Below are 24,539 nucleotides of genomic sequence, written 5' to 3' on the forward strand. Positions count from 1 at the left end.
AGTCACCAAACAAAATTTAAGTAAACTGAAACACACAATACGGATGACTCTCAAGTGCATTGTGCTCAATGAAAGAAGCTGGACTCAAAAGGCCACATACTGTGCGATCCATTTATACAACATCCCAGAAAAGGCAGAACAAAACTACAGGACAGAAAACAAATGGGTGGGTGCTGGGCCTAGGGCGCGGGAAGGGCTGACTACTGAGGGGCATGTGGTGGTTACAAGACTGTAAGCACTTGTCAGAACTCAGAACTGTGCCCCAAAAGGGTGACATTTACTGCATGTGAGTTATTTCTCAGTCAACCTGATACTTAACGAGAAGTGTAGTCAGGTGATGAAAATGCCCATATTTGGGTATCACTACATGTGGTGAACTCTGATCTTCACCTTGGTGCTTTTTACCCATCAGTGGCCTGCAGTGTTGTCACTCGAAGGGCACCCCTTAGGTGTCATGCACAGAGGAGGCTTGGTTGAATCAGATGAGCACCGTGTCACCAGCACACGACTCCCAGCGTACGCTCCCCGACTCTGTGCAGAGGGAGGGCTTCAGTGTTTGGGGAGGTGTTGCTAAACAGAGGTAAAAGTAATAAAAAGTGTCCAGGTGAAGAGCAAGCACAGAGGCACGTTTACTCTCACTTCATGTCATCAGAACGTGCTTTGTTTCTGGGTAGAAACTGACAGAGCTTGGCTCTGGGAATTTAGCATTGAGTTAATGAGCCTTTCTGGGGTTCCTCTCCCCTTTTGCCTTTGTCAAGTCTTTTCCAATCTTGATAGCCATGTACTTGTTTCGTATTTTATCCTGGGCACCTTGAACCTCTTTAAATTCAGAGGTATTGAAAGTAAGACTCAGCCCTATGATTCACAAATTCGTCGTATGAGGATTTACTCCGTGTGGAAAAGCCCCAGGTTGCTGCTGTCTGTCAGGCTTCTGCAGACCCTCTCATCTTCCTTTGTTCCTGAGCCCCAGGTTGCCCCAGCGACAGGCAAGGAGCTGAGGGAGATGCGCCTCATCGCTTTCGGCCGCTGTGTCTCCGTGGGAGGCTTCAAAATCGTAATTGGTTTCTGTCTGAGTAGGAGCCAGGAGGTGTGGAATGGACAGCATGTCATGATCCTCATCATGTAACACTGTCCCCCACGCCCACGTCCCTCCAGCTCTGTGTAGAAGATAGCTCAGCAGAAGCTGGGTCTGGGCTTTTGTTTACTCAGAAGCTATTATTCAGCTGCAGGGAAATAGGTGGAGAGGGGGAGACAGCGGAATGGATGATGAAGACGACTGTTAAATGGGAAATGACCTACCGAGTGGCTCCATTTGGTCCCTCCATCCTGAGTGGCAGTTGTCACGGCCCAGCGGTCTGATGCCTGCTGCCTTTTCACGGCATCTTCTCTCTCTTCCTTCTCCTTGTCTCTCTCCATCCGCCCACCATCAGCTCTGCCTTTCACGCTGTACCTGCCGCCCTCCATTCCTCCCAGTGGTTCTTAGCACATGGTCCCAGTTCAGAGCATTGGTCCAGTTCGGTTCTGAAAGTCCTTTTGTGAGCACAGCGGGGCCTATGAGGGAAGGCTCAGTGGGTGCCCCCGGTGCTGCTCCCCGGGGAGTGCCATGCTCTGCTTCTTAGAACTTAGCACAGGGGAGCTGACAGCCCCTGGCTATGAAGCACAGGTCCTGTGGTCCGTCTGTGTGAGACACCCAAGCTGCCTGCATGCCCTACACCACCACACGCACTCTTCCCCCTGTCCTCGCAGTCATTGCCTGTTTCCTTTGGAGCCTCCCAAGTCTGCCCCGCCTTCCGATTCTTCACTGGCAGTCCCAGAACTTAGTGCCTGTCCTGTCCCTCCCCCTTCAGAGTCTTTCAGACCTCTTCCTCTAATTTACTCCCACAGAAACCAGAGTTCCACTAACGTGCAATGTCTCAATTCTTGCACGTGCTCTGAGTCTTTTACCTGGGATTTTCCTCCTCTTCTTGCTCTACGTTGTCAGTCATTTGTCATTTCTGATCAGCTCTGGATTGTCATAAACTGAAACCAACTGTTAAAAACCACAGTTGAAACCATGTCCCATCGTGGGGTTGTTTCTAAACCACTAAACGTTCTGTGGAGGGATTGGACACCTTTTCTTCTTCTTCTTCTTTTTTTTTTTTTTTTTTGAGGAAGATTGACCCTGAGCTAACATCTGTTGCCAATCTTCCTCCTTTTTTCCCTTTTTTTCCCTCCCCAAAGCCCCAGTAGATAGTTGTATGTCATAGTTGTACATCCTCCTTGTTGCTCTGTGTGGGATGCCGCCTCAGCATGGCTTGATGAGCCGTGCGTAGGTCCATGCCCAGGATCCTAACCAGCAAACACCGGGCTGCCCAAGCGGAATGCAAGAACTTAACTGCTCTGCCACTGGGCCAGCCACAACACCTTTTCTTCTTGTTGGCTCGTGTTTGGGTGTCCTTGTTGTTGTTTTGGTGGGTGTGGTTTTTGTGATTTATAAGAAAAAAACCTTGCATAGCAATAAAAAGCTGGAAAACAGACCTCCAGGTCCCCTGTGCGTGAGCACCAGGAGTGACATTTGGGGTTGTTTGTTTTTGCTTCGTAATCAAAGATAACATAAAGTGTTCAAGGAGGAAACACAAAAATGTCCTGTTAGCATTTTCACATAATAACCACCTAAAAGGTGACCAAAACTCTTGTCCATGTGGAAATTACCTCTTCTCAGCCACATGCGTGTTACCACGTTCACTGTTCTTCATCCCAACACTTCTCTAGCAGAGAAGACAATTTTACTGCATATGGGCCCTCTCTGCCTAACTGGTGTTCTCTGGCTAATAGATGGCAGGTTACAGCAAGCTGTGCTGTCTCAACTCTCGGCCGAGCGGAAGTAGGGTTTTTTCTAATTTAGTTAATTTCTTTTGTATTTTGGAACTTTACAACTCTGAGTTTCAAGTAGGGAATCAGAGTCAGCCAAATTTACTTGATGAAATGTATCATTAAGGAAATACATCTTTATTACATAAACAAGTGGTTATATGTCTGAATTTTTTACATCTGAATGAAGTAGACTTAAATCCCAGCTTATTATTTCCTAAGTGTAGACCTCTCTTAGACACTGGTTTTGCACACCTATCTGTAGCCACAACCCGCATGCACACATGTGCACACACACAGACCATGAAGCAAGAAAGACCTTGCTGAAGGAGTAGAGAAAGGGCAATTTGTCTGACATTCCAGCATCCACGTATTTCCAGGGGAGATACGCTCAGTCTCTCTGAAGCTGTGCTCATCAAGGAGGGCAGCAGAGTTCTCTTGAGGGCAGCAGAGATGGCTTGAAGTGACCCAGGTTTGCAGCACAGCTCTTTCCTAACTTTCCAGCCCCGTGGAGTGCTGGGCAATAGCTCCCTAGAAGGACCCGGCGCCCTCTCAGGACCCAGCCTGCCTTTCACGCAGCCACAGAGCAGCCTTGCTCTGCTTGTCACTTCTGTCACTTCTCATAAGCTCATTTGTCCTCTAACCAGATGCCCCAGTTCCCTTTGACATCAAAGAAAGAATAAATGCAGGGTCTCTGATCATGCCCCATCTTTTTCTGGTTTTGCATTTTAAACCTGTGAAGTATCGGCTCAGCCCAGTGTCTGGCATGGGCCACTGTGTCCCCTCCTGCAGAAAACACGCCTGAGTCCTTACTCCTGAACCTCGCCTCTCGAAAGCACCTTGTCTGCTTTGAAAGCGGCCACCCTGTTGCTCCTTGTCAGAACTCAGTGGCAGCCCTCAGCTTCCGAGGTTGGGCCTTGAGGAGCAGGACAACGTGTGACCCTCAGAGATCTGGGGTGTTTGCTAAGTCTCCTCTCCGTCAGCCTCGCACAAGGCCAGCCAGCCCTCCACTGGGTCTGAGCCCTCAGAGCCTCCAACTCCGGGGGCCAGCAGAGGGAGGGCAGCCAGGTGCTCCCCGGAAGGCCAGGGGAGAGGCAGGGTGTGCTATGGGGACTCAGTTACCGATGCTCTGCTCTGTACCTGTCAGTGGGGCATTGGGCACTCTGGCCAGACCAGAGCACCCAGATTCTTCAACATTTGGGGAAGAGGAGTCTTTTTATCTGGAAAATAATTATTTTTTAGTTCCTGGACTTAATTTGGTGTTTTTTATTGTTGAAGATCCCGGAAGAGCATGACCTGGAGAGTCAGATCCGCAAGGAGCGGGAATGGCGATTTCTACGCAACACCCGCGTCAGAAAGCAGGCGCAGCAGCTCATCCAGAAGGGTAAGCAGCATCCCCAGCTGTCCCCACAGCTCCATCATGAAAGAGAGGGGCCTCTGCCAGCCCTCGGTGATCAGGCCACTCCCCCCTACACACCCGCGAACTGAACGGTCTCCTTGGTGCTGGATGCAGTCCTTCCTCAAGGCTGTGGGAGGGGAGGGTTGGGGAAGGGAGCTAGGAGGGGAGCCGGCATGGGGGTGGGTGGTGCGGAGGTCGGGAAGCACCTACCTGGGCTGTGGAAGCCCACCCGCCTCAGGGAAGGCCTGGTCTAAGGAGAGGAGCCGCCCAGGCTCTTGTATCCTTGCTCTCAGGAGATTCAGAAGCCCTCTGGGATTATTGCCCAAGGGAAGCTCCCATCTGTCTGTCTGTCTGTGCGACCTCTTGGACAAGCACGGCTTCTGCATTTTGACATTTCCAGAGGAGAAGGAACAAGCCCTCTGCAGGTCCTAGAAGTCCGCGATAGAGTGGGCCCTGTGCTCTGCCCCTGGGGACAGAAGACAAAATACAAGGCCCTGGTTGTGTTCACTTGGCCCCCACCTGTCCTCAAAATAATCGCTGTCTCTGTCATCCAAAGCCGTATGTCAGGGCCGGCCCCGTGGCTTGGCGGTTAAGTGCGCGCGCTCCGCTGCTGGCGGCCTGGGTTCGGATCCCGGGCGCGCACTGACGCACCGCTTGTCTGGCCATGCTGAGGCCGTGTCCCACATACAGCAACTAGAAGGATGTGCAGCTATGACATACAACTATCTACTGGGGCTTTGGGGGGAAAAATAAATAAATAAAATTAAAAAAAGAAGCTGTATGTCAGTCACATTTTCACCAAACCTTTTACCAAATTTGCCAACAGATGCTAAAACTACCCCCTTTGCATGCTTCTCAGCCTCACCCAGTGTGAAGTGGCGATGAGCAGCCGAGGACACAGTGTGTGCCCCCGAGGCACTGAAGCAGGGAGGGAGGGGGGCAGCACAGGCCTCTGTTGTGTGGTCAGGACAGGGATGAGGGCAGCCTTGCCCCAGGGACACCAGACAGAGCCTGTCTCCTCTTCTCACTCTCTGGGAGCGTGGGTCAGCCATAAAGACCCGGCTCCCACCCCAGGGAGCTGACCCAGTCCCTTGAGTGTACAGAGAAGTAGGACGGTCTCACACCTCTGACTGAGTGGCCTACGAGGCCTTAATCACGGAGCTGGCTTTGGGCGATGGACCTAACACTGCCCACGTTCCTGCACAGAGTGGATGATCAGGCTCTTAACTAATCTGTTGATTTGCTATTTTGACTGTACATCCCTGTCCTGTAAAATTCTGAAGGTTATTACAGGTTACTTTTTTTTTTTTTTCTTTTCCCCCAAAGCCCCAGTAGATAGTTGTATGTCATAGCTGCACATCCTTCTAGTTACTGTATGTGGGATGCGGCCTCAGCATGGCCAGAGAAGCGGTGCGTCAGTGGGCGCCCGGGATCCGAACCCGGGCTACCAGTAGCGGAGCGTGCGCACTTAACTGCTAAGCCACGGGGCCGGCCCTATTACAGGTTACTTTTTAAAGCTGGGGGTGAGGACCCATGAGACTGTCCCTCCCACTGAAGCAGAAGGGCCCACCTGTAGACAGCGGGGGCATCAGGGTCTCCTCCTTAGCAAGCCTGCCAAGGCTTGGCACACTCCTTTGCCCCACTGAGCGCCACAAATGACTGTTTCCTTCCAGAAGCCAGTGATATGTCTGAAGCACTTCTGTGTACTTCCATCTGCGTTCAGAGCTCTCCCTGTAAAGTGCCTTGGGGTCATGTTTCATTAATGCGCATAGTCACTTCTGCTGAAAACTAATCTTGGTTGTTTATAACTCTTTGTGCCTCCGTGAAGGAGCTGTTGGGAGCTAGAGTTAAAGCACTCCGGTGTTTTGGAATTCAGCGTCTGCTGCCCCAGCCATCCCCACTCAAACATGGGCAGCCAGGGCGGCCGGCGCCTCCAAAGCTTTCTTCAGGAGGAGAGAACAGCTGCCCTGCTTGACAGGAGCTCTCAGAATTTCAGCATCAGGAGGCTGTTTTTTGGGAGGTTTGTAGTTCTTCAGGACCCCAGGCCCACTTGCTGGGACAGCAGGACAGATTGGTTTCCCTGTACCAGTGAGAGGCCTGGCAGCTGAGTTTGCCAACCACGGTTAGACATCTGAAGGCAAACTGAACGGGACAGTGAAGGCCACACTCTGGGCTGGCGTTTCTGGTCGGCATTGAGCAGGGAGTGAAATTAGAGCCAGGCTTTTGAGAAACAACCGCGTTTTCTAGACAAAAACAAAAAAATATCTTTGTAAACCAGAGTCAGGGGTTCTCTTTTCCAGTCTTTGTGGAAAAAAAGAGCAAGATCTGCTTGTCAAAAACACCCTAAGAAGAGCTACTGAACTGCTGGAGACATTAGCCAATGAGATTGCAAAATGGAAAAATCAATGTAAACGGAGATAGCAATGAGAGGATCGGAACATTAATGACCCACCACACCCTCTTCGAGTAACTGCCACGCTCAGAATCTGGATTCAGCGTGAAGTTTTGTTTTTATTTGAGAGGCAGCTGACTACTGGGAAAGATGTAATGATGAGAAGGAGGGGAAATCATGCCTGTAGGTTGAGCAGTTACCGGACAGTAATCGTGGGCCAGGAGACGAGACCTGGCAAAGTAAGTGTCAGTTTTTCTTAGTCCCTGCCCTGCTGCAGCCACCCACCCCATGACAGTCAGGACCTCGGCCAGTGGCATGCACCCACATCTGCATATATGCAAAATGCATTCGCTGACTTAAGAATCTGGGCGTTCCCTTTATCTTAATGGTGGAAATGATGCCTGCTATCTTGGCTCTCTCCAAAGAAACCTGTAACTAAGGGTGAAGGCCTCTAAGGGAACACAGTGCTGCTGCCACTGTTAAAACCTCTGGGGCCTCAGCAGCATGCATAGTGGTTACATGCGTACACACCACTTCAGCGGCCTGGGTTTTGCAGGTTCGGATCCTGGGCGCAGACCGACGCACCGTTTGTGAAGCCATGCTGTGGCGGCATCCCATATAAAGTAGAGGAAGATGGACATTGATGTTAGCCCAGGACCAGTCTTCCTCAGCAAAAAGAGAAGGATTGGCATTGGATGTTAGCTCAGGGCTAATTTTCCTCACCAAAAAAAAAAAAAAAAAAACACCTCTGGGGCCTGTTGGCCTGTTGGTTTAACCCTGTCCTTATCATCAAGTGGTTTTCAGGGTTTGCTGTTTTAACAAAGGGAGGAGCTGGAGGACTGGAATCACTGGTGACGAGCACCTTATCCCTCTTGGCCCCCAGCACGGTGATGAGTAGAAGCTTTTCTTTGCCTCTCTCAAGACCTGCATTCGTGGCCAATGAGAAGTTTGCAATCTCTGAAGACCCTCCTGGGTTACTTGGGGACCCGTCCAGCCGCTGAGGCCAAGAGCATTAGGGACGCTGCTTACCTTCGCCCTCCGTGACCTTGCAGGGAAGGGGGGACTCATGCACTGGCTGCTCTGAATCAGCCGGATGTCATTCACCAGAAGTGTGTCTAAACCCATCTTGATGCTGTTTGCATTCTTAGCCTCCTTTCTTCTAGAACAAACTCTTGCAGAGCCAGGAGGGATTTATTTCCTGGTGCTGGTATTTGGGGACCTGGTGAATAAGCCCGCACTCACCTCCTCTGTGCAGTCTGTGGTATCTGCCCTCAGTCATGTAACTGCGTTGTGGACTGCGGCTGGATTGCGGACAATGATGGCTGTACTGATGTTTCAACCTGGATCTGGGTTACAAGTCACAGCCTTACTGAGCTTTATTCTGAAATCTTCAGCACTTTCTTCATAAAATCATAACCAGATTGCACTCATCTGAAGAGTGCTGATGTGCTGTCTCAATGTACGAGTTCACATGCGCTGATTAAAAACTTGTAGCGCGTCCAGGTAGTGCTGGGAACCGGGGGGCGTCCAAGCAAACGCAGGGGCCCTGTGGCCAGGGAGCCAGGGCCCCTCCTCTGACCCCTGCTTTCCTTCTGTTTCCTCTCCAGGTCCCCAAACATGCGGTATTGGCGTCGGCCTTGGTAAAAATATGTCATCAGGGCCGGCCCAGTGGTGCAGCGGTTAAGTGCACGTGCTCCACTGAGGCAGCCTGGGGTTCGCCGGTCGCCGGTTCAAATCCTGGGCGTGCACCAACGCACTGCTTGTTAAGCCATGCTGTGGCGGCGTCCCATATAAAGTAGAGGAAGATGGGAATGGATGTTAGCCCAGGGCCAGTCTTCCTCAGCAAAAAGAGGAGGATTGGCATCAGATGTTAGCTCAGGGCTGATCTTCCTCACCAAAAAAAAAAAAAAAGTCATCGATATTTATTGTAAATTAAGCCCCATTGTTGTGTGTCCCTTTGGCAGGTATCACGAGACTGGATGACCAGATATTTCTGAACAGGAACCCTGGCGTCCCCTCCGTGGTCAAGTTTCACCCCTTTACACCATGTGTGGCTGTAGCTGACAAAGACAGCATCTGGTAGGCACGCACTGGTCAGGACTTGCATTTCAGCTGGTTTACAGTTAGCCTTCCTCCACACAGTGTAGACAGCACGCCTCCTTCACCTCCCACACGGTACTCGCCCTTGAAGCCCTTTGGGCTGTTGCAGGTGGAAAGGGCTCAAGAAATGGCCCTTTTCTCCTGGCCTAATGTGGCTGCACTCCTCGCCCAGTGCTGCACTCTTGCCCATTACTGAAGGTGGTCCAGAGCCCTGGCCACGGTCCATGTGCGGGGCGGTGACGGGAGCTTCTGGTATTAAGAGGAGGCTGTTCCCGAGTCACGTGTACTGACAGAGCACCTGTGGGCTCGTCAGGACCACATTGTGACAGAGACACGGACAACGGGCTTGCTCTTGTTGCCGCCTCTGCAGAAGCAGGTGTGATGGGAAAGCGCTAACTAGATGGGTTTAATTTATAGCAAGCATTGCCCGTACGCCCTGGAGAGAGTACTCACTCAACGGAGGAGGGCAGAAGGGTAAATCTTTGTATAGCTTATAAAATGAATGTAGTTCTTACCTCTATTTCTTATTTCTCTCTTTTTTATTGTGCTAAAATTTACAGAACACAGAAAATTTACCATCTTAACCGTTTTTAAGTGTACAGTTCAGTGACATTAGATACATTCACATGGTTGTGAGCTTTATTCCTCTCTTATCCCCTTAAGTTTTTGGGACTGGGAGAAAGGGGAGAAGCTGGATTATTTCCACAATGGAAACCCTCGGTACACAAGGGTCACCGCCATGGAGTATCTGAACGGCCAGGACTGCTCACTCCTGCTCACGGCCACAGGTGAGTGGGATTGGCGTGGCCAGAGCCCTAAACCCAGATGCAGAGATGTCAGGGGACAGATGCGAGACCCCAGCACGTGTTTGTACAAAGTTTCCTTTGACTCTGACCATTTCTTCTTGCACAGGGGACTGCTCGTAAGTGAAGGCCACTGGCATTAAGGCATGACGAGGTTTCTGAGGGAAAGGGCTTCACCCACAAACGACGGCGGAGGGCAGAGGGACCAGCATCAGTCAGTGTCCTGGGGGCTGTGTCTCCTTCTCTGTCTCAGGGGACACCAGAGAATGAGGGAGGCAGGCCCCACCATGACGTGCGCGGGGGTTCCAGCCCATCACTGGTGGCTGTGCCCCTTCCTCTCCAGGTCGGGCTCCCTCTTCCTGGAGGACGGCCTTAGATCCTTTAGCAATGGCTTGGGAGTGGTGGAGCTCATGCTTCGTTTTTTGGTCTGAAATGTCATCATTTCACCCTCGCTCTTGAACAATAGCTTTCCAAGTAAGCCACCCTCGCGTAACAGTAATTTTCCTTTAGTGTTTAAAAATATGATTCCACAGTTTCTTGGTGATGAGAAGTCACTGTCCATCTAACTGTGCTTCCTTCAGAGATGACAGACGTGGTGAGGGAGGTGGGCAGGGAGCAGGGGAGCACCAGGTGAGAGGGAGAGAAGATGTCTGGCCTCACTTCCCATGTTACCCCAGTTCTATCCTGTCCTGCCCTGGTCTGTCCTATCCTGCCCTGGTCCTGCTCCTGTCCTGTCCTGGTCCTGTCCTGTCCTGTCCGGTCCTGTCCTGGTCCTCTCCTGTCCTGTCCTGGTCCTGTCCTAGTCCTGTCCTGGTCCTGGTCCTGTCCTGTCCTGTCCTGGTCCTGTCCTGTCCTGGTCCGGTCCTGTCCTGGTCCTGTCCTGTCCTGGTCCTGTCCTGTCCTGTCCTGTCCTGTCCTGGTCCTGTCCTGGTCCGGTCCTGTCCTGTCCTGGTCCTGTCCTATCCGGGTCCTGTCATGTCCTGGTCCTGTCCTGGCGGGTCCTGTCCTGTCCTGTCCTGGTCCTGTCCAATCCGGTCCTGTCCTGTCCTGTCCTGTCCTGGTCCTGTCCTGTCCTGGTCCTGTCCTGGTCCTGTCCTGTCCTGACCTGGTCCTGTCCTGACCTGGTCCTGTCCTGTCCTGGTCCTGTCGTGTCCTGTCCTGTCTTGTCCTGTCCTGTCCTGACCTGCTTCTGTCTTGTCCTGTCTTGGTCTCTCCTGTCCTGGTTCTGTCGTGTCCTGTCCTGGTCCTGTCATGTCATGTCCTGTCCTGTCCTGTCCTGGTCCTGTCCTGGTCCTTTCCTGTCCTGTCCTGTCCTGGTCCTGTCCTGGTCCTTTCCTGTCCTGTCCTGGTCCTGTCCTGTCCTGGTCCTGGTCCTGTCCTGTCCTGTCCTTGTGCTGTCCTGTCCTGGTCCTGGTCCTGTCCTGTCCTGTCCTGGTCCTGTCCTGTCCTGTCCTGGTCCTATTCTGTCCTGTCCTGGTCCTGTCCTGTCCTGTCCTGACCTGCTTCTGTCCTGTCCTGGTCTCTCCTGTCCTGGTTCTGTCGTGTCCTGTCCTGGTCCTGGTCCTGTCCTGTCCTGTTCTGTCCTGTCCTGGTCCTGTCCTGTCCTGTCCTGACCTGCTTCTGTCCTGTCCTGTCTTGGTCTCTCCTGTCCTGGTTCTGTCGTGTCCTGTCCTGGTCCTGTCATGTCCTGTCCTGTCCTATCCTGTTTTGGTCTGTCCTGGGCTTCTGAGTCATTGAGGTAGTTGAACTGATTGCATTGACAACCCGACCTTTCTCTTGTTTCAAAGTGTTCCTGGGCCCCCTGTGAAGGGCATGTCCATGGAGAAAGGTCCCCCAAGCAGTGCCACCTCAGGACCAAATAAAATAAAGTCGAGCCACTGTCAAAGCAGTCCTCCTCCGATGTAGACAGCAGATAAAGGAGAGGACAGATAGCCAGAGAGGTGGTGCAGGAGACCAGTAAGGCTCAGCGGAGGTTTGAGGATAGGTCACGCTGTGCATCTCTGAGCACCAAAGAGGAGGAGCAGAGGGTGACCCCCGGGCACGATGGCACAGGAGAAGGGACCAAAGGTCCTTCACAAGTGGCGTCCTGGTGGAGAAGCAGCACAAGGGCTCAAATTCCAGAGCAAGGAGAGTCATGGAGGTCAGGGGCGGGATAAACAGACGGGGTGGAGGTTGGGAACTCGGCTCAGCGAGCGTGTCTAGCCGTGTTCCCCAAATGACCTGCTCCTCCTTTGGCAGCACAAGGCAAGGCGGTCATCCAAGAGGACGGGTGGCAGTAGGACTGGAAGCAGCTAACGGCTTGAGGTCGCCTTGAGGGCCACGTGTGAGGGGCTAGTGAATCCTGAGAGCAGGGACCCAGGGCGCACCACGCCAGGGGGAAGGAGAGACATGTGGTGGGCACCACTCAGGCTCACCTCGCTGCCCACCTGCCCCGTGCTGAGCCTCCATAGTCAAGGAGGAATGGCCCGCTGTTCCCTGGTCTGGAGACCGTGGGCTCCTCTGTGTATGGAGCAGAGCACAGGCAGGAGGTGGAAGAGAGTGTGGAAGGCCCCAAGGACTTTGTCCCCTCATGAGACTGATTTTTCTTCTCGGCGCAAGATGATTCACTGGGGGAAGAATGGGGGAAATGGAGGTGAAGGAGTGTCCTGAGGCCCGAGGTCAGAGAAAGAACAGGTCCTCTAACTGTGCCTTTGCTGGTGGCTTTCCCTGATTGCCCAGATGTGACTCTGAGGGCACGGTGGAGGAAACCGGCATCCAGAGAACCCCATCCTTCATGAGTTGGGCCGCTAAGCATGGGGGGGAGCAGTGTCGTCTTCGCTGCACCTTCACCAAGAGGTGCTTCCTACTGCACATCCAGAACAGCCAGGACCCAGTTTTAACCTCCTTTTCTTCTCTCCCTAAGATGATGGCGCCATCAGGGTCTGGAAGAACTTCGCTGATTTGGAGAAGAATCCAGAAATGGTGACCGCTTGGCAGGGGCTTTCAGACATGCTGCCAACAACCCGAGGTGGGTCCTCCCCAGAGACAAAAGGAGGTCCCAGAGCTGCTGGGGGGCCCCGCAGTTCCATGTACCCCTAGGCAATGGCTCCTGTCAGGCCATTCTGTTCTCTTCAGATTCCCCAAATTGTAAACCAGCTGGCTTCCCCTAGTTGCCACAGAAGTGCTTCCACCTTGGGATACATGACTTTACCGGGTGGCAGTCTAACCGAGCGCCGACCTTCCTGGCTATCGTCACCGTGGGTGCACCTGCCCCAGCCCTCATCCTGGGCTTGAAACGTGTGTAGTTTGGAGGAGCATCGCCTCCGGGAGGGCCTGGAGGACCTACGTTCCGTGCTCTTTGTGCCCAAATTAACTCCCTTTCGGTGATGAGTGCACGGGGGCGTTCGGTTGTGTCTTTGCATCTGGGCGGTGGAGGCTGTGTGCGCTTGCCTGGCCTGCCCTGGGCTGCTGGAAGGTGCTCTCAGGCTGAGTTGGTGTGGCTGCAGCTCCGCTGGGCACAGCTCTGCATGCTGCCTATCAGGCGGGCATGGCTGTGGGCATGGCTGCCGCTCCACAGCTGAAAGAGAAACTCCAGCACCGCCTGCCGATCCTTCCAGGGACCAGGGTGGGAGTGGAAGGGTCTCCACACTCTCAGCTGACAGGCATCCCAGCAGCATTTACCACAGGCCACGGTGTCTAGATTTCCAGAGCCGCCTGCAGCTGGAGTCCTTATCTCCCTTCAGCGTGATCCCAAAGCCACTGATGCTACTAAATAGACAGGAAACAAAAGCAGCTTCCCCTCTCTGCTCCTCCTTTGCCAGCCTGGGATTTCTACATCTTTGTCCACTTCCCACTCGGCCTCATCTGTGTCCTGTCACTTCCCGCACGGCCTCATCTGTGTCCTGTCATTGCATAGCCATACTCTTCACGACCGGTTGTCTCTGTGGCTCCTTCTGTCTCCTTCTATCTGAGCGCCTGTCCTGGGGAGACTCAGATTCTCAGGTGACTTCATGAGGGAGGCACTACCCAGCTGCTGAGGTGGACTGCTCCGGGGCGGACATCTCCTTGTATATTGTTTTAAAAAATGTAGCCATGTTTTAAAATTTTTTTCAGGAACAAAATAGTCATCTATATCCACCCCACCCCAACCCCCCCAACACGGCCACTTTCAGGTTGCCCAGGCCCCTCCGGGCCGGGTCGTGTGCTGACGTGGGTGACGTGGCTGCAATCGCAATGTCCTTCCTTTTCCCACATTAGAGCAAAAGCCTGTTCTCTGCCCCACAGACACCCCCTGATGCCCCCACCCCCTTGGCCCCCCACCTCCTCAGCCTCCACCCCTTCAGCCCCTACCCCCTCAGTCCCCACCTGCTCAGATCCCCAATGTGCTCAGCCCATACTCTCTCAGCCCACACATCCTCAGCCCCACACACCCTCAGCTATCGAGGAGCACAGCATGTGGGTGTGATGGGTGTTGGGGTTCTCTCTGGGAGAAAGAAAGCTGGGTGAGCAGATTGACAACACAGCAGAACCACCCTTTGGGTCTCAGCCCACACACCCTCGGGCCCACACACCCTCAGCCCACACACCCTCAGCCCCCACACCCTCAGCCCCCACACCCTCAGGCCCCCATACCCTCAGCCCACACACCCTCGGTCCCCTGCGCCCTCAGGCCTCCACACCCTCAGCACACACACCCTCAGCCCCACACACCCACACATACCCTCAGGCCACACACACCCTCAGGCCCACACACCCTCAGCCCACGCACACCCTCATCCCATACACCCTCACCTCACACTAGCCCTCATCCCACACTCCCTCAGCGCATACACGCCCTCATCCCACACACCCTCAGCCCACGCACACCCTCATCCCACACACCCTCAGCTCATACACGCCCTCATCCCACACACCCTCAGCTCATACACGCCCTCATCCCACACACCCTCAGCTCACACACACCCTCAACCCTCCATGCCCTCAGCCCCCTGCTGGCGGCTCTGCTGGGGGCCCTGCTCTGTGTTGGGAGCAGGCGGCCGTGATCACCTCCCCTTGGCATTCTCGGGCCCACGCTCTCAGGTTTCACTGCAGGACACATGCTGCGTGACCTGAATCATCTCCTCAGGACACAGAGCACAGGGTTTTCAATCTTCTGCTTCCTGCTGCCGTCTGAGCAGGCAACACACCCCAGGCCCCAGCCATTCCTCCAGCCCCTGCACACAAGGTGGCCCGCAAAGACCCCTGTGCAAGGAAGGCAGGGCCTGGTGGAGAGCAGAGTCAGGAGGCCCATGGCGAGGCCTGAGAGTGGGAGAGTCAGGAGCCCCCCGACGGCTCAGGATATGTGCTGGTTGTTTAGTTTATTCATCTTGCAATGAATACCTCACTGTCCGCCCCCAAATGATGTGCCTTACCCATAATGTGTGTCTTACCCATAATGCCATCTCCCTTTGCTTTAGTTAAAGTGAAAGAGGCTGTCAGGGAGCACAGCATGTGGGTGTGATGGGTGTGGGGGATCTCGCTGGGAGAAAGGAAGCCGGGCGAGCAGATCGACAGCACAGCAGAACCACACTTTGGGTCTCGGGCCACCCTGTCCTTATCTCCAGCCCTTAGAGGGCCCCGGACATCACCTGGTATGTGGAGAGCTACTCCTGGCCCCAGGCGTCCGCTGCAACCCTGACTTGAAAGCAGGTTCCATCAGTGTAGACGTACGTTTCCTACCAACCCCTCCCTGCTGGACCTGGGTTTTCAGAACTCTCCCAGGAGAGGCATTGTTGGTGGGGGCCAGGGAAGTCGGGGAGGTCTCCTCTCTGGGTCTTGATCAGCAAGTCGGGGGAGGGGCTTTGGGCTGGCATTCTGCACTCTCCCAGCTGCTCAGCCAGAGTTTGTGTGGTCATGGCCTGTGCCATTCAGCCAGGCCACAGTGGGCTTAGCAAAAAGGAAGATGTTATTTCCTTGTTCTCTCTGGGAGGATGGAAGGATAGAAGGGAAAGGGAACCTAGGAGACCAGCTGCTCTAAAGGCTCAGGACAGGGTGGGCTTGTGTGCCTCAGGGTCCGGGAGGGGCAGCTCCAAGTACAGGAGATGCCCCAGAAAGAGCCCTGCACTCTGGCTGCCTCACCAGCCCGCACCCTCCAGCCGCCACAGCTACCCTCTGCAGCGAGGGGACCACAGGCCCCAGTAGGGCCAGAGACAACCCCCTGATTGTAACTTACATTTCAGGATCTTAAGCTCAGTAGCAAGGAGCAGGTCTGGTGGAATCTCAGCCCCTGTGCCAACTTCTAGCTGCCTTCTGCCTCTCAGCAGCCAATTTCTCTCTCTTCGCCCATCCTGGGAATAGTTCTGACCTCTGACATGACAATCACAGAGCTCTGGGCTGTCACCCTGGGAGAGAAGGAGTGGAAAACACCAAGAGCACCTTCCATACTCGTTGCTTTTCGGCATCTCGGGGCACCCCCCACAGTACAAGGCCGTGCCCTTCAGAGTTCTGGCTGTGGTCTCTGGGGACCTTCTCAGACAGAGGCAGTAGCCTCCACTCCCTGCTCCAGATTACCTCCCGGGCACTTGAAGCTCTCTTTGCTCCCTGCACGTGGTTCTCCACCTGGCCCACGAGTACCCCAGGCAGCTGCAAGCTGTCTGAGTGTGGGAAGAGGCACGCTTTTCTGGGGAGGGGCCCTGGCTGTCATCAGCTCCTCCAAGAATCTGTGACTGGAGGGATCCTGCACAGCCGTGCACCCTGTGAAGCTTGGCCCACCATGCCCTTCAGCTACAAGTGCGTGGAGAAGGCTCATCTTCTGTGAATGCCAGCGTGTAGGGTGGGCAGGAGAGAAGGTGATTTGTCAGTAGACCCAGTGGACTTGGCATGAGCCGGGCGATGGAGGGGAGCCATTACCTAAGCAGCTAGAAAGCTGCTCCTGTGAAGTCTTTTGTTCTGAGCTCTCTCAGCTCAGAATCTGCTCACCAAGTTGCTGTCTGGGCAGCTTGTTTGAAAAGAGTTGATTCCGTGGTTTGTGACCAAAGAGAAGACACTGTTTTTTGCAGGAGCCCCACCCCTGCTCTTTGGAAGTCTTGTGAAATATGTGCAGGGTCTCTGTGTCGTCATCTTAAAGTACCTCTGGCCTACATGCACACACGCACATGCACACGTACGCGTGCGCGCTCATACACATGCACACACGTGCACAGTTACCTGGGGACACCCTCCCCTCGCAGGCCCCCAGACCGCCCTCTAGAGCTGAGTACCTCATGTTCTGAAATAGAATCAGTGATGGAACCACCCGTCCTCCAGCCACAGGCATGGGCAGAGATGCCTGCACTCAGGTGCCCCTTCAGAGCCTCCTCACTAACCTCTAGGGCCGCTTGCGGGTAAAGAGCTGAGCCTTATTTCTGAGCACTTGACGCAGGCGCCATCTCCCTCTGTGCTCCCCGCCGCCCCTCTGCTCTTCTCCTGCATCGCCGCCAGCACCACTCCTGCCAGTTTGGCCGCACTAACCGTGTGCATTTCTGGCCACTAACCTCCCCAAACTGCTGCGCCTTCTCCCCCCTTGGAGGCCTCCCTGGCCCGGCCACAGTGGTCTTCACATCAGTGTTTGCGAGTTCTCGGGTGCTTGGAAGTTCCGATCCCGTGTTAGGTCATGTTTCACAGTGAACCACAGTGCTTTCCAATTTCCCATCTAGAAAGACTTTTTCTGGCCAAGAAACCCTGATTATGAAGTTTCCACATTTGTCAGGTGAATCTTGCCAAGGTCAGTAGGCCACCTGGCGAGGTCGGCCTTTCTCTGACTGAAGTGTGCTGCAGTCTGGGCTGCTCCTGTCTGTCTCCCTCTCTCCCGTTTCTCCTTGGATGCTCTTCTAACCCTTTTTGGTTTGTTTGATTGGGTTAATTTTGCTCTGGCTGGCCGGCTTACCTTGCATCAGACCCATAATCCCCGTTTCCTCACAGGTCTGGCCCGAAAGGTCTCGATCTATCTTGACCACAGTAAGCAGGGAGGTGAGTGCCTTCTCTCTTCTCTATGACCACCCAGGCTGGGTGACTGGCACCGGCCCCTCTCCCCTGCTCGGTGGCTCTTGTTCTCGCCTGTGTGCTCTTTGGGCTGGCAGGGGCTGGGGCTCTGGTTTTGCTAACTTGTTCCATCCATGCGGTCCCCTTGATACGAAAGAACATGAGCCAGCAAGCACTCAGATTTTATTGGACGAATTAGGTAGCTGTGTGAGGTTCTGGGAAGAGATCCTAAGAAAGCCGTAGAAAGGAAGCTCCCTCAGATCCAAGGCCCCGTGGTCACACCTCCTGGGCCTCCCAGTTCTGAAGGTGGGGACTTGAGCCTGGCCGCTCCAAGTCCTGTCCCTCCTTCTCTTCTGCATTACCCCATGTTGGGCTCTTACTGCATTCAAGAAGATTCCAATGTCCTCTTCCGTCTCCAAGCCACCTTCCCTTAGCCTAGGATGGAAAATAATCCAAAGTTAAATCTGTTGGAATGAGGATATCGCTGTCACCTCCTCACAGATTCCCATGCCAATAGGACAGCCCAGCTCTGCAGGCGAGACTCACCAGGAAGGGCATTTCAGTTTCAGTAGAACAGGGAAGTCGCTCCAGATAGAGATTTGTTTTCCCACCTAAACTTTCAAAAAGAATCTTTTTTTCAGAATTTAATGCAAAGTCTCTTGCAGCGTCTGTTTCCATCTGAAAAATCCATATATAAATTTGACTGTTACCAAAACACCCACACACAGCTGCCCTCGGAGCTACAACTGTGAAACGGTCAGCAGACGTCAAATACGTAATGCTCAAATGAGTACTTCTTCCCTGTACTCTCATGAGTTAGGTAGATTGTGCGGAGATGGAGCCTGGCAACTCCAGGCAGCAAATACAGTTCTCGACCTTGGGTTTGCAGGGCTCTGGCCCTCACACAGTCTCTCCAAGACAAGAGGCCGGTGCTTGTTTTTCGGGTTGGAACACTGGCGTTGAGGAGGGGAAGTGGCTTTCTTGGCGATGGGAGCTCCGTGTCCAGAGCCGTCCCTCTGTGCTGTGCTTCCCGCGGTCAGAGGGTCAGAGAATGTGGCTCTCACCATCTGTCGGGGGTCTCACCAGACCTGAGACTGTGGGTCCTGAAAGTCATTACAGCGTGGGCTGGGGCCCTCATCATAGGAAGGCAAGCCAGCAGGGCACTTGTGTGTTCCACCTCAGTGCCTGCGGGGTACACAGGACTCAGGAGAACCCAGACAGCTGAGGCACGCACTCACCTGTCTGGTCACACTGGCTCACCGAGCGCTTCAGAACTAAGCTTCAGTCTAAACCATGATTTGGTCAGCATCAGAGAATCTAATTTAAGAGTTTAAAAAAGACTTAGAGGGGCCAGCCCGGTGGCACAGCAGTTAAGTGCGCATGCTCCACTTCGGTGGCCCGGGGTTCACAGGTTCAGATCCCGGGCGCGCACTGATGCACTATTTGTCAAGCCATGCTGTGGCGGTGTCCCATATAAAGTAGAGGAAGATGGGCAGGATGTTAGCCCTGGGCCAATCTTCCTCAGCAGAAAAAGAGGAGGACTGGCAACATATGTTAGCTCAGGGCTAATCTTCCTCACAATAAAAAAAAAAAGGCTTAGAGCTCACGTGACCCATGTCCCCTCCAGGGTGAGAATTCTTGATGGCCAAGTGGGCACACCTGCCAGAGCTGCTGGTCAGGTGGAGACGCTGAGGCCCAGTGAATGAGCTAAGTTGTGTCCCCCCTAAATTCCTGTGTTTTGGAGTCCTAACCCCCAGCACTAAAGGTGGCTGTATTTGAGAGAGGGTCTTTGAAGAGGTGATTAAGTTAAAGTGAGGTCATTAAGGTGGGTCCTGATCCAGGGTGGGCTCGCACTAGCTCTGAACACTTTGTTGAATCCACCATGAAGAAAATGCAGCGAGAAGGAAGCTGCCCTCCGCCCCTCGCTCAGAGGCCCCAGTTGGCCTTCTAGAACAGTATGAAACAAGTCTGTCCTCTCACCCCGTTTGGAGCAGCTGCAGCTTTCCCCTCACTACCATCATAGACGTGAGTCTGAGACCCCTCAAGTCCTTGTGCCTCCCCCCCCCGTACTCTCTCTGGCTTGTCCCCGTGACCCCAGAATGTGGCCCCCTAGATGTGAGTGCCATGTTCCGGATGTAACTTGGGCCACGCTCTTTCATCAGCGGCTCGCTTGTTAATGACACAGCTCCTGAATGCCCTGTGGGGCTGACACGGAGTGTGAAGTGGGCTGTGAAGGACATCTGAAAATACAGGCTGTGCGCTCTCTGCTGCAGCGGCCACCCAGCAGTGGTCCACAGACTCAGGGGTTTGCGGGCCTCCGCAGCTGGGCGAGACTATGCACATGTCCACTTCCAGGAGAGAAACTTTCAGTCATCAGATTATCAGAGCTCTGTCACCACGAAAGGTTGGAGTACTGCTCTGTGGTGGGCGCAGAGGCAGCCAGGCACCAACCCAGGTCACACTTCACTGCGCTCCTCCCCCCAAGGCCACGGCCTACTAGCCATCTCCCGCACACAGACCAGAGTCCAGGGCATGTGGTCTGACCATTATGCTTTCCGATTTGTAAATCTGCTTATTTTTAAAAAACTTTTATAGAGCCTATACAAAGCAAATTGCTTTTAGTTTCACAAAGAATGTTTCTTGAAGTTGGAGCCGTTGCAGAAAACCTAGGACCTCACTTGACCAAGGGGCTCTGAGAGAGTGTTTGCCTGTGGCCAGATCCTAGCTGCCTCCCAAACCCAGCCCTCTGCAGACTGCTTTCCCCTGGGAGGGGCCCTGTCACACAGCGCCACCCTGCCTAGGCACACAACCTGTGCAGGCCTTGCCTCTCTCCAAAACTGAAGTGTATCCCAGAAATTTAGTCCTCTTTTAACCTTTCAGTAGGGAGGCTCGCAGACCCCTGAGTCTGTGGACCACTGCAGGCCCTAGGGGTGTGTGTGTGCACGTGTGTGTGTGCATACACATGTACATGTGTGTAGTTGTTTTAGCTGATCAAACCAGAGAAAATCATTGTCCTCAAATAGAGGAATGTTATGGACTGAATATTTGTGGCCCCCCAAAATTCATGTTGAAGCCCTAACCCCCACTGTGATGGTATTAGGAGGTGGGCCCTTTGGGAGGTAATAAGGGTGAGATGAAGTCATGAGGGTGGGGCCCCCGTGACGGGATTAGTGCCCTCGTAAGAAGAAATATCAGAACTCTCTCCCCTCTATGTGAGGACACAGCAAGAAGGCAGCTGTCTGCAAGCTGGAAGAGAGCCCTTACCAGAATCCGACCATGCTGGTGCCATCATCTCAGACTTCAGCCTCCAGAGCTGTGAGAAATAAATTTCTGTTGTTTGAGCTGCCCGGTCTGTGGTGTTCTGTTGTGGTGGCCCAAGCTCACTAAGACCTGGAACAAGCAGAACTGGGAGCTCTCACACTGTGGCTTGGGGCCTTCCCCACCCCTGACGAGTAGGGTGAAGGCAGAATCCATCCTAGGCCTGCCAAGGGGTCTTGTCAAGTAGCCCGCAAATGGGATGACAGATGCACTCAGAGGTCCCAGTCCTGGAGTGGCCTCAGCATCGCAATCCCAGACAATCCGTGTGTCTCAAGGTGAACACACGAGCTGTCAGCTCAGCCCTGGAGCCCAGTGGTTCCGTCTGCAGATGGTCATGTGGATTAATCGTCCAGGCTGCCCCGTCACTCACGCTCTGAGACGACGTGTTACTTAGGTGTGAGGTGGCTGTCTTTCAGCAGCGAGGCTGTGTCCCTCCTCTGTGGAGTCAGTGGCAGCATTTCTCCTCTGGCCGTGGGCCTCCTATCCCAGCAAGCTCAGCGACTGCATAAAGGGAGCGGACATCAGACTGAACTGGGTCAACCACAAGAGTTGCTGCTGCAGAAACCCCTCACGTGTTCTCAGGTTCACACGTGGACACTCCCAGGCTTCACCCTCTTGACTCCATCTCTATTTATCCCATCAAAAGTCTGCTTCCACATCGTGTGCTCTGCCGTGTCTGCCATCTTGTTTACCCTGAGGATCTGGAGAGGGTTGCTTTGTCAAAGCCTGTTTTTCTCTGTTGCGTAAATAGACAGACATAAATATCATGCCATATGACCTATTCGGGATTCGTCTGTCCAACTTAGTCTTCCTTTCACATTGCACACTGACCTTCCAGCAGCATTTAGACTGAGGGCTCAGGGGCCTTGAACAAGGTTCCGTTTGAGCCCTGTCTGTTACCCGTTATACAAGATTGTCCATCCTGCACTATATAAGGTCATCCGTTCCCTGTTATTCAAGGTCATCCATTCCCCGTTATATGAGATCGTTAATTCTCTGCTGTACGAGGTTGTCCGTCCCCCGTTATGCAAGGAGCCCCAGAGAGAAGGCTTGCAGATGGGCAGGGGTTTGTTTCCCTCCCTAACCCGGCCAGTAGGGGCAGTGGTTCCTGGGATACGGGCTTCGGTACATCATCTCAGTAGTCACCTTATTAGTGCTTCTGCCTCCGTCCCGGGGGCCCCTGGGGGTCCTAGCAGGGTCACTTGGGGGTCTCTGAACTGGTGCCTAAATGACTGCCTGTAATTGACTTGGGGTAACACTAGGTGAGTACAAGTGGTGAGTGCTGACAGAAGAGTGGGGACCGCCCCTGAGATACAAGCACCTGCTGGGTGTTCGACCTGTTAATATGTCAGTGGGGGGGGGGGGGGCGGGTTCACTCCAAAAGGTTACATTCAGAGGAAAAGATTGCTTAAATTAATGGTTAACAGGCCAAACAGAAATTGTGCTCTCCATTTTTAACTTTATCTCATGCTTAACAAGATCTTTACCAAACATGCCAAATCTAGTGAAAATGGGGATCTGACAACAGGAACTTCAGAGATGTCATCCTTCTCCTAGGAATGGGGGGCGCAGCAAATGGGCCTATTTTGGAAGCGGTCAGAAAGCGTGCCCTCACTGGCCTCACCCCACCGTGCTTGCTTTTCTCCTGAATCGGTTCTCCGTCGGAAGAACTTCATCGAGCGGGACGCGCAGGCCCAGGTCTCCCTGCGTAGCCCCTGCCGTACCTGGCTGGGTCCAGGCCATTCCCAGCAGAGCGTCTGTCTCTCTGTCGTGAATATTCCCCACGTCCTCGGGCCGCCTCTCCCCTCCCTGTTGGCCGTGTGCCTGTGGTCAGCCTTGCCTGTCCCAGCGCCCATCTCTGAGTCCTTCCTGACTCGGAGCCTCATGTCCAGCACAGAGTAGCCACTAGGAACGTGTCCTGGAACCAGCTCCATCCAGGCCCTAGGGCCTTGCTTCTGGGGTCCAGGCAGGGGACCATTCGGTCAAGGAGACAAAACTGGAGCAGGGAGCTGCTTCTCTCTTTTCTCTTTTGTCTTTTTTTGTTGTTGTTGTTATTGAGGTAAAATTTACATAACATAAAATTAACCATTTTAAAGTGTTCAATTCAGTGGCGTCTAGTACATTCACAATGCCACGTCTATCTAGTTCCAGAACATTCTCATCACCCCAGAAGGAAACCTTGTCCCCGTTAATTAAGGTTCTCCCCATAGATTCTTTTAAAAACGGCAGGGAACTTGGAAGATTTCTCCTGCGCCAACAGCCACGCCGTGCTGTCGTGCTCATAAATTTGTCCAACATCTCGGCACCAGCCCTTGCCTCCTGCCCTGCTCAGGAGGATAACTGGCGGGCAGCCCTGGGCGCCTCTAGGCAGGACGGCGCTGGTGGAAACAAGCTGCTAAAACGGATACACCAGGAACCTCAGGTGGTGCCTTCGTTGGTGACCTGCTGCCATCCTCACATCCAGGGTCCCAAGTGGGCAGCACGTCCTCTGTAATTCGTTTCCATAAAGGCACACCAGGTGCGTCAAGAGGGAGAGAAAGCAGATTGCATAGTTCTAGGCTCTCCTCATGGGCTGACTGGTCACAGGGGGAGTGGGCTCTTCTGGACTGAAATGGGGAGGTACGTACCCCTCCGCATTGCACGTGCCATTCCTCATCATGATGGCAGCATCGTCTCCCACCGAGGGCAGGACTGAAAGGGCCCTACCTGCAGCCTTGTCACCTTAGCAAATGCCTTCCTGGCACGTGGGGCATTTCTTCCTGCCTGGGGTTAGATGCAGCACAGTAGGGAGACTGTGTCCTGAAAGGTAAAGTGAAGACTCTAGTCCGTTTGTCATGTGGAGTTTACATCCTGGCAGGGTGGACATGGCAGCAGTAAGCAAAACAAAGCAGTGAGCGCAGGGCACGCACAAGGTGGTGCTCTGGAGTAAAGAAAGGACAGAGTAGGTGAGGCTGCAGCATCAATGGTTGAGAAGGAGACTGAACGCAGACATCCAGGACAACTGGCGTAAAGGCCTCGTTTGAGCATGCCCGCCACCGTCAGGACTTGGGGTGCAGTGGGGACCTGCTGCCAGTTACAAGGAACGACGTGAACTGGCTGCATCCTGAGGGACTGCCCTGGTCATGTGTTGAGCCCAGGCCTTGCGGAGGCAAGGGCAGGGCAGGGAGACCCTCAGGAGGCCGTCAGGGTCGTGGGAGTAAGCATCGATGGGCTGAGATCATGGTGGTGAGACATTACTGGCGCTTGGATACACTTTAGAGTAGGGCATGAGGGATCAGAAGGGGTCGATGGCTCCGAGGTTCACACCCAAGCCACCAAGAGGAGATAGTTGCTGCTAACAGAGAGGCTATCAGTGGATCCAGGTGGAATGGGACCGGGTCGGTTTGGGGTGTGGCCAGGCAGACGTCCGAGTCAAGACCTCAAGTGGCAAGTGCATATGAGAGCCCGGGGTTCGAAAGAGATCCGGGACTTGAGGTAACTCCATAGCTTTAAAAGGATACGTTAGGAAAAAAAGAACAATTGAAGGTTACCTCACCCAACTCCAGAGGCTGGGAGAACAGAGCCCCTGAGAAAGCAAAAGAAAGAGACCACAGAGGTGAACACAGGAGCTGCCGCCATGAAAAGCAGAGTCAGGTGAGAAGTTGGACTTCAAACGTCTGTGTGGCCAGAAGGAAAACCAGTTAGAAGGTAAGCGACAGGA

General features: G+C 53.7%; 1 protein-coding gene across 6 annotated transcripts in view; it reads left to right on the plus strand.

Moving 5' to 3' along the window:
- The window catches only part of RPTOR (regulatory associated protein of MTOR complex 1), a 414,631-nt gene that overhangs the window by 380,303 nt on the left and 9,789 nt on the right, over positions 1 to 24,539 (plus strand). For all 6 annotated transcript variants that reach the window (XM_004432844.2, XM_087441745.1, XM_087441746.1 and 3 more), the window contains 4 exons: positions 4,129 to 4,234; positions 8,606 to 8,720; positions 9,405 to 9,529; positions 12,447 to 12,551. In XM_004432844.2, the coding sequence (XP_004432901.1) occupies positions 4,129 to 4,234; positions 8,606 to 8,720; positions 9,405 to 9,529; positions 12,447 to 12,551 (451 nt within the window). The remainder of the gene's footprint in view (positions 1 to 4,128; positions 4,235 to 8,605; positions 8,721 to 9,404; positions 9,530 to 12,446; positions 12,552 to 24,539) is intronic.

This window comes from Ceratotherium simum, chromosome 16 (genome assembly GCF_057802395.1).
Source record: "Ceratotherium simum simum isolate JZ-2026a chromosome 16, ASM5780239v1, whole genome shotgun sequence".
In the NCBI taxonomy this organism is placed as follows: Eukaryota; Metazoa; Chordata; class Mammalia; order Perissodactyla; family Rhinocerotidae; genus Ceratotherium; species Ceratotherium simum.